The sequence below is a fragment of the Nothoprocta perdicaria genome, unplaced genomic scaffold (assembly GCF_003342845.1).
Source record: "Nothoprocta perdicaria isolate Ctin4 unplaced genomic scaffold, notPer1 scaffold_21, whole genome shotgun sequence".
Lineage (NCBI taxonomy): Eukaryota > Metazoa > Chordata > Aves > Tinamiformes > Tinamidae > Nothoprocta > Nothoprocta perdicaria.
In genome coordinates, this window is record NW_020455316.1 from 4,494,658 (window position 1) to 4,504,724 (window position 10,067).

At 40.9% G+C, this 10,067-nt stretch overlaps 1 protein-coding gene across 1 annotated transcript in view; it reads left to right on the top strand.

Annotated features, from left to right (window-relative positions):
• The window catches only part of UBE3D (ubiquitin protein ligase E3D), a 67,254-nt gene extending 60,880 nt beyond the window's left edge, over nucleotides 1-6,374 (top strand). Inside the window, exon 10 of the mRNA XM_026038412.1 lies at nucleotides 5,512-6,374. Within this exon, the coding sequence (XP_025894197.1) occupies nucleotides 5,512-5,532 (21 nt within the window). The 3' untranslated portion in view covers nucleotides 5,533-6,374. The remainder of the gene's footprint in view (nucleotides 1-5,511) is intronic.
• The last annotated feature ends 3,693 nt before the right edge of the window (nucleotides 6,375-10,067 follow it).

Genomic DNA, 10,067 nt, shown 5'->3' on the forward strand with positions numbered 1-10,067 from the left:
TTTTTTTTTTTTTTTTTTTTAGTTTTTTTTTTTTTGTTTTTTTTTTTTTTTTTTAGTTTTTCTTTGTTTGGAATGTTTGCAGGTAAATAGCCAAAACTTGCAGTGTGGTTTTTCTTTGTTTGGAATGTTTGCAGGTAAATAGCCAAAACTTGCAGTGTGGTGCTAGGAACTTCTACTCCTATGAGCATAGTGTGGTCATTCTACAGCTTCCTTAATCCAGGAATGCCAAGGAGGAATAAGTATATTAATAAAAAATAAATAAATAAATAAGAAGCTTTTTGTGTTCTGGTGTACACTTAAAACCAGAGTTCTCCCTGGATGACATTTAAAGCATGCCGGAGACCTTCCTTATCTGAGAGGGGCCTGGAATGATATTTTTTGATAGCTTGGGATAAGTGGCTGCCATAGATTGATTGTGGAGGGGATTACAGAGCACCCACGTCTACTTATGTGACCTGTCTGGCACRAGGGAAACAGGAATGCGGTGTCATAATTTTCAGCTATCATACCCTGGAATGTAAAAATAAATAAATAAAAGAAGACATCAGTGTAAAGGAGGGCAGCTCTGCACTGGWAGCCGACCTGAGGGGTTTGCAGGCTCTCTTGACCCCATATTGCTAGGGAAGGCGTGTACCATGTTCCCGTGCTGCTCTCATTCATCTAGTATTGAATATGCCCTCTTTTCCTCAACCTTGAATCTACAAATGTTCTTTTGCTCCTCAGGAGCAGTTTCAGAGGTGTAATGATAGTAAATAACTGCTGGGTAGCCTTCAGTCTGATGGAAACAGCTGCTTTTTATGGGTCTGGGGATTCAGAGGGAGCGAGCACAAATATAGCAGTTAAGGTTCCTTCAAGTTGCTGTCACCCAACACAGGCTGGTCTGGGACTGTTACTTCCCGCCCTTGCCAGAGCTCCTCTCCTGGGCCTCGTGCAGCTCACCTGGGCCGACGTGTCCCTGCGTCCGGGTGAAAGCCAGCGCCTCGGCTGGGCCGGCCGGGAAGGCAGCAGGTCTCCAGTCCTAACCAGTATGGCCAGGAGCTGCTAATCCACACGTTAAAGGAGCAGCGAGACCTGGTTGCTTCTCATGGGGATGCAGATCCAGGAACACCAAAGTTTGGGTAAAGCTTCTCAGAAAGGGGTATTTATAGAGCCGGTGGCCTAGGCCTGGTGCAGCTGGTTTCATCCCCTCGCTTCTTGATCCGTCTTTATTTTACATCAGTATAAACTGTATCAGGTTGGATTAAGGTTTACATCTCTGTGTGTTTGTGCGTGTGTTAGTGCTCTAGTTGTGCCAGTGTGGTGTTAAATACGTTTTTTTCCATATAGTCTCACAAACTTGATTGGATCACTCTGATTCTTGTTTCAAGGTGTGAGTGTATTCTCTGGATTGATATGTGTATGGCATCTGGATGGCAGCGTAATTGCAAGCACCCAAACTGTTGCATTAGTTGTATTAAGAGTATAAGCAGAGCTTTTAGCCCCAGCCTAGCCTAGCCTCGCCTAGGTTGTGGCACTGCAAATCTCTGTGTATCAGACTTTGGTCTGAGGCTCGGAGAGTTTCTTCTCCCYCACGCCCTGCCTGGTGGTGCTTGATGAGCTGTCAGTTCTGAGAGCTACTGAACGTCACATTTCACACTGACAACGCACTGCGGCCTCTCAGGGGTTGAATCAATGTTCCCTCTTCAGGGTGGCTCAAGTGTGCTTGGTTTCACACTTGCACATGTGCAGGATTGAAGCATGGGTATCTGTTTWTATTCAGATACTTTACTCTAAATCTGCTCCTCTAGATGACTTACGCGGTTATTTTAAAGCATATGTTCCACTGCATGGTGTTATAAGCTGTGTACAATGTAGTGTTACAAACTGTGGGTGATAATGTATAAAAATTGGTCTAATATTCAAAGAACAAAAAGGCTGTGGAATTTATTTTACGTATTTACATCTCAGTTTTCAGCCTGATGGCGGAGTTTGTTTGTCCACTTTGAACAACAACAACTTCTTAGAGCTTTTTCTTCTTCAACAAAAAAGCAAAACCAGGGCAGTTATATTTCAGGAAGTTTGTATTTCATAGTTTAACAGCTTTATTGGTTTCTGCTGAAGCTGAAGTGAATATAACTGCTTTTAACTCACTGTTTTTTCCATAATTATGCAGGAGTAAATAGAAGCGTAATTCCCCTGTAATACTGAATACGGTTGTGTGTCTTCCGTGTACCTGTGGYTAGCTGCTCAGAGAAGCTTAGATACCAGAGAAGGTGCAACCTCAGCTTTCAGAGACACGCAGAGGGATCTTTATTTGTGCATTGTTGAAGAGAATATAAAGGTAAAAACAATTTCCATGTTTGTGTTAGAGGAGAGAAATGCATCTTTTGACACGTGGGTTGTTTTTCTGCTTTGGTGGAATGAGAATCCGGCTTCTCTGTTTCTTGTAGCCAATTGAACGACTGAACTTTTTTCCTTCGCTTAGCTGAGAAAATCATTTTCTCTTGGTGCTGTGTTTCCTCTGCCTGTTGTCGGGTCCACAAAGAAGGTTGTGTGCACTGGGCTTGCAGAGTGTATTTCTTTAAAATACATCGTTTAGTTGGTTCTTGCCTCTTTTTATTCTATGGTCATCTGCTTTGTCCATTCACACTGTTAGCATTTTGGGTAGGCACGTGCACCTGCTGCCATCAGAGCAGCCTTCTTTTATGTCCATAGTTCATTAGATCTCCATTACTTTTCAAATATCTTCTCAAATTGCAACTTTTTTCTTTCTTTTCTTTTACTCCTCTGTTTTCTGATTCTAGGACTGGTTGCTTTAGTTGTTATGGAAAGCCTTTACCCTGCTTTCTGGGAGAGTTTTATTGTATGAAGTAGGAAAAWTTGAGATACTACTTTGAGATACTGTGTTGATGAAACACTTTTAAAAAATGTTATTAGAAAGTTTCAAAAGGCTGAATCTATCACTTCATCACCACTGTCTCACTACCTAGGCAGGAATATTGCAGCCTCTGTTCAGGAGTTCGTAGTGAAAGAGCTGCACTGGCYGCTGCTGCTGCTGCTGTGTGTCTTTTAATTTTTTTTTTTTTATTTTTTTACTATTCTTTTTTTTCCAACTGTTGCAGACCTCCAGAATCACAGCGGTTGGAAGGGACCCCTGGAGATCACCTGGCCAACCCACCTCCCTGAGAGCAAGGCCAGCTAGAGCAGGTAGCTCAGGGCTGTGTCCACCTGGGTGCTGAACAGCTCCACGGACAGAGGCAGCTCAGTCTCTCTGGGCAACCTGCTCCCAGTGTTTGACACCCCTCCCAGTAAAGAAGTTTTTACTTAACCTCTAAATGTCGCTGTGCAGCACTCAGAAGAACCTCYGTGTTTTTTACTTCCCCTAATCAGGTATTTCTGTGTATTGTTAATATCTGCCTCGAGATGATTTTTTTTTCCTCTTAATATTGGATGGCYACTAATTGCCCTGATATTTGCAATACCTGAATACCTGAAGCAAAAGAAAAGAAGAAGCTTCAAGAATTTAATTCAGTGTGGGGCAGTTGGAAAAAAACGTTCAAAAAGCATTCCTGCATTTTTTTTTGTTGGGTGCTCTGCCATTTCAGTGGATGAAGCACATTTGGGAAGTGTTTGGRGAAATATGTGTAAACATAAATGTATATGTAAGCACACACACAGACATATATGTATAGAGAGAGGGCGACGGGAGCCAGGATTGGGAGAGCGCCAGTCGTGCTGTAAAGGTCTGGCCTATGACGTAGGCATCAATGCTCTCTCTGTCTAAATGCTTTTGTTAATTTTCAATATCCTTCTCCTGTAGTCTGAAGTTAACAGTTTAACATTTTGCATYTTTGCATTCTCCTGGGACATCTAACAGAGCACGGATGCTGGAACTGATTCTAGACTTGAACAAAGCCTGCATTTTTTACCTTGCTCTGTTTCTGGTAGCTTGTAACGCTGTTGTTACTATTTTATCATCAACAACAACAGAAAAAAAGGTGTCGTTGTGCTATACATAGCACAGTTTACCTCTTTGGAAGGCTTCAAAACGTGGAGTTTGTGTTCATTCCTTCTCCAAGTTCTTAGCATGTTCTGCCCTTGTGAACACTATTGAAAGGGAGTGCTGAGGTGCACTTGATACCCTGAGATAGAATGAGATGATCATCTTCAGAAATAAGGGAGGGAAAATGACAAGCAAGGTCTCCTAGCATAAAAGTATGTGAGGCAGGGTGCAAAAAGCACTTTTTAACAATGCATTAATATTAGCTGTGTGAAGTTACCTATAAAGTGGACAGTGTGGTGAGCCAAAGGCAATAGAAAAAGAAATCCGTGCATTGACTGATCAGGGGGCTGATATTTGTGGTGAATTTAGTCATAAGCCTTTGTTTGTAGACCTGATAACTATTTGGACTTACTGTTCTTTCTCAGTGTTCCACTAGCWTAGAAATACTGGATTTGTGAACCCTGCTGAAAGAGCATGACCGTTCTGCCCGTCTCTTACTAGACTGGTAGTGTTGAAGCTGGTGCACACTTACAAGAGGTACAGCTTAGGGAATGCACTTTTGCCATTTAGCAGTGTGAGTGCATCTGGAATAACAGTTATAGTGTGTCCATCTTCTGTTTTAGCTCTGATTTGGGTTACTGTCAGTTCTAAAAAAGGCTGAGCAAATACAAAACGTGGAGGGGAAGCTACTATGTGTGTGTAACAAATGACTTAGGACACCAAAAATCACTATTTTTTTTGTATTTGGTAGGTTACCTTTTATCCAAATAGCTGTTAGTCCTAAGAGTCCACTTAATGCACTGCAAACATCATTCGCTGTCATCTTAATCACAGRCAATTGTTCATATCCTCTCCTTAGTGCTTGCTTTGGGTAGGATTTTTTTCCTATATAAAGAGAAAAGATTGGGATTGGTTCCTGGTCACTTCAAAATCAAAGGCATTTTTTCCGTGGCTTTGCAACCAGGATTTCAGTCATAGCAACTAGCAGCAGCATTGTTCAAACAAGCTAATGCTTTGGGCAAAACAGGGAATGGATTGGAGATGTAATCTAAGCTACTTTGAGAATACTGTCAGATAGCCTTTTAAGATAAGCAAGATGAACACCTTGTGCTTTGTYATTCTGAGAGAAAAATAAAAACGTTTTGACGTGTAAGCAGAAAAATGTGGGTACTTAAGTTTCCTATAAAGGAGTACAAACCAGAGGCTTTGTAATCCTTTTCTTTGTTTAAAAYGTGAAAGCTTCTACTCTTGACTAAATTCAGCAATAAGTGCAGTACATGAGCAAATAGAGGGAGTTTAGGAACTTTTAGGTGATATTTTTTAGGTAGAAAATCAGTAGGAAAGCAATGTTATTTTCAAATATAGGGTCTTCTCTAGCAGTACAGTACTGAGAAATGCTATCTTAATGTATTTTTTTTTCTTTAAATGAGATGTTTCTAATATATACCTTCAGTGAATTGAATTAAATGTCTTTGTTTTTTCAGCATAGCTGAGACTAACTGYGGTTTTCTTTTTGTTTTCTTTTACAGGTTGCCTTTTTGAAGATGTGAAGAATCCACATATATATGTTGAAAACTATTCTAAAATTCATCTTCAGCAAAAAAGTCTATCGCTGCCTTCCAGTGGTTTGCTTTCTAGAAAAGAATCACCTGACATTGCAAAACAAAATTTGGGGATGTAGGGAGTATTCTTCATGTCTGGTTATTTTTCCAAAACCATAAAACCCAAGACAAGGGACTACATTCCTAGATGTCATTCTGGGGGTATTAGAATGATACTCTTATCTAAAATACTAGAAAACTGGGATAACTGTTACTGCGATGCTTTTATTGCCAAATGAATACATAGAATTATCTATGTACTGCCTTTATGAGACAGTRGTTGATAAACACTTATGTGTCCTACAAGTGGCATCAGAGAAATGTTCCTGAAATATTTTGTGTTGTGAATACTCAAGTAAGATTTCTACTTTTCTGATCAGGAAAAGTTAAGAGATCCATTTTTAAAATTATAATCTTTTACTTTGTTGGAATTATACATTTATCAAGTATATTGTTTCCACATCAAGGTCTCTCTCCTTCCTTGTGAGAGGGGGAGGAGAAATATTTGCTAAGGCTCTCTGCGWTTTTCTGTAAGCATCTGATACTGACACATAACAGGCAGGTAGTGGACTAGTTTGTCTGACCTGTGTCAGGTAATCATGAGGCAATTCATGTGTCTTGAAAATTGAATGTATAAGAAAAGTTCTCCAAAATGTGAGGGAGAGAGAGCAATCACTTGTTTAAGTAGTCTGTCTTYTTCAAAGTCCATCTTTAATTTCTTAAAATCAAAAGATACTACCTTGTCAGAAGGCAGATACATGTAAGGAACTTATTTTAAGGAGGTTATTTTTGGTAGAGAAATTCTTCCAAGGCTTGTGAATTTCACGGAAACTTAAAATGACTTCTACTGGATGGTGAAATCATGATAATGTAGGAACTGACCTTGCAAAGTTTTGAACACCTTCTGTGAGTTATTAGGCATCAAGAGACAATGAGTGAGACCTCTCAGCAACCATCATGGGCATCTTATTTTTCTGTTGTTATTTTAATTTTCAGTATTCAAGGAAGAAAAAATATTCTGAGTTTTGTATTCAGGGTGTAGATTATCTAGCTCTGAGATATTTTATCTGTGCATCAGTGTATAGTCATTTTATGAATAAAATATATTTTCCAAATCAGTTTACTTTGTTTATTCTGCTCAGTTTCTGTGACAGTTTTGGTTTCCCAGAATACCACAGAGTGGTTGAGGTTGGAAGGGGCCTCTAGAGATCATCCAGTCCAACCCCCTGCTCCAGCAGGGACACCCAGRGCACGGGGCACAGGGCGGCATCCAGGYGGGTTKGGAAGATCCCCARAGAAGGAGACTCCACAGCCTCCCTGGACAGCCCGTGCCAGGGCTCYGTCACCCTCACAGGGAAGAAGGGTGACAGGGAAAAGAATAACACGTTCTGTTCCGACTGTCCTCCTGCTTGGGGGCACTTTCTTTCCCCAGGTTACCAGTAGCCCCACTTGCCTGTCTGTGTCTAAGCAAGGTACAGGGCAGGTGAACCCGTGGAAAACATGTTTCCCTTTGCTCTCCTCCCCAAGATCCTCACCAAGGGATCTTGGTGAACTTTTAACTTTTACATTRTCTGGAAGATATTAGTCCACATAAGGCCAGATAGAAATGCCTCGGAAAGGTTTCCATCTCAAAGCAGGTTTCTTTGTCCATCCTCAGAGGAAAAAATGTTTTTGAGTATTTTTGGTTTTTCTTTTTTCCTAAGCTAACAGCCAGTTAATCAGTGAAGAACTCATGTTTCTGAGGACAAGTGTCACAGCTTCTCACCCAAGSTCCCCACATCACCATGATCTTTCCCATAGAAGTGATAGTGGATTTTAAGTTGACACTTTCTTGCTTTCTAGACCCTTTATAAGAAGAGAAAATTGGCCATTTTTCTGGGACTGTTTTAGCAATGAACCTTGGACTGCTCTAAAAGCAATGGACCTGGATTAAGCAAAACTTCTGAGTTCTGCTCGTGGTTCMTTTCTCGGCCATGGCCTCTCACTTCTCCCTGCCTTTGTTTTTGTCTGTGGAAAAACATKAAAGCATTTGCTTGTTGGCATCTGTATTTTGAGAAAGACTGAAGAAAAACTGCATAGCTGTGAAGTACCATTAGTTACCATGTTATTCTCATGGCAGGAGAAAGCGTGTTCAGTCTTTAAGTATGTGGGCAAATTTGGTATCTCCATGCAGGTAGAAAAGCAGGCACCAAAATAGACATGGGTCTAGAAGTTGTGGCTTTTAGAAGATTATTTGTCCTACTTACTGCTTCGCCTGTGCTTTTGTATCTGCCTGTTACACTCTGCATTCTTCATGGCAGAATGAGTCCTAATTTTTGCTTTCTGTCTTGCCAAGCACAATGTTAGTCTTAAAGTAATAATAATAAATCAGCAATGACATTAAGGAGTCCCCGACTCATATTAACTGAGATAGATGGGCATCCTTTCCTAATGTGCAGTTTCCAAATAGCGTCAGGCAACAAGAAGATATTAAAAACGTCAGCTTTAATTCTAATATCCCAACAAGTTATAGGGATGGCTATTGGCGTGGTGCACAAAACATGCCTATCTATCAGAGCACTACTGTCCTCTCCATAAACAGAGAAAGACAACAATATTGCCTCTGGCATTAATAGGGTGTAGGGGGATTGCATTACTGTAGGGCTTGTTACTTTTTTTAAGTATGTTTTACCATTATAATTAACTGGGATAGTTAGACTGGCATAGCAAATTAGGTCCCAATGTGGTTATTTTAATTCCAAAATTAGGGTGACTTTTTCTAGCTTAGTCTAAATCCTCCTCCAGAGTACTTCAGGATAAACTGAATAATGATAATGAAGGGATTGATGCAGGGAGCTCTTCTGCTATAACTCTCTCCGTTGAAGTGCAAATTCTAGCCTAAATACATATCACTTTTYTGTGTAGACAACCTTTTAGATATAAAGAACAACTTTAATTAAAATTCAAAATAGATATTTTTGCACTTCAGCATTCTGCATTTAAATGCAAATGTGTTTCAGCAGTTTTATAWTTTGCTGCCTTCAGTTTTGCTCCTTCAAAATATCGCTTTATGGTTTTGACTTTTCAACGTTGCATTCTTTCATTTCTCTCTCAGAGTTCGTGTTCGCTAATAATAGCAGACAACTAATTTACAGGTCATTTGCCAAATTCCTTTAAGTTTCTCTCCACCCGTTTYCTTGCTGGCATCAAACCACTTGTAAAATCAGTGCAAAATCTGCACATGGGAAAGGTAATGGAAGCCTTGAGCAGCTGTGTCTTCACTAGGCTTCTTGGGTTTATGTTTTTGGAGCAGGATAAGTTGCCTTGTGACAGAGACTGTGCACTGTTAGGTATTTTTCCCAAAATAACAGGAACTTTACCACTGCACGTGCTGATTACTCGGTGGCAGCATGTGTGTCTTCCCCTGCCTGATGGTGCCACTAAGCATGGCATTGTGGTGTTGTGGTGCAGTGTGATCAGATGATGCACTTTTAAACACAACAGCGACTGTATCGTCTTGCTGCTAGGTTGGGCCATTGGGATTGTCCCATGGAATGGGCAGCATATGCTCTGATCCCATCCGATCGTGTAATGCACACATGGGCTGTGCAGGTCCCTATCCTGAATGATAGGATGCAGTGATGATGTATAAGCATATCATTTTATTATTGCAAACTGTATTTATTTTAAAATATTAAATGACATTTTAATTCATATGTCTTTAATGACTTTTTAAAATTGCAAAGTTTTTTATTATTTATCTCTCTCTGCACTAGCTGGGTGTTCAGTACTGCACACAGGAAGACTGGGCAGCAAGTGGGTTCTGTGTCATTGGTAGCTCCACCAGCTAATAATTGTGAAGCAAACATTGCACCCTAATTTCTTACCCCAATTAATTAAACATTAATTGGTTGGATACCTTACCTTTTGCCCCTCCCGTAGAACCATGATTGTGCCACAAGGATCATCATTTTCCTATCAGTAACACGGTCATTACTCAGCAGTTCCACCATGTCAAAAGTCCCCATGTGGGCACAAGCTGAGTGACAAGCCCTGGGGGCAGATTTTTAGGTAAAATAAACCTGCCATGGCTCTCCTGACTTCCGTGGTGCTCTTGCCAACTGACATGAGCCGTGGGCATGCAGTGTGCATGGGAGGGAGGTGAGGTCTCTCGCGTTCAGCTCTCCCTCTCATGCTCACCATTTGCACAAGAGCGTATTGGCTCTCACCAAACGCAGAATTAAATGGGTGTGCAAGCAGAAACAAGGCTGGGCACATCTGAGAAAGGCCTGAGACCACATCTGAGCAGACATGGGCACAGCTATAACCACCTTCATGCTGTCGTAATGCGACAGCTCAGCACGGGTCACGAATCCAAATGCGGTAGAAGGACATTACCTGTAAAGCAGGAAGAGGGCAGAAAGAAGCTCAGTCCGTGCTCTATCAACAGCTACATGACACAGCCTTAGGAGCAGGCTAGTAGAGGTTATTCACAGTGCATCACA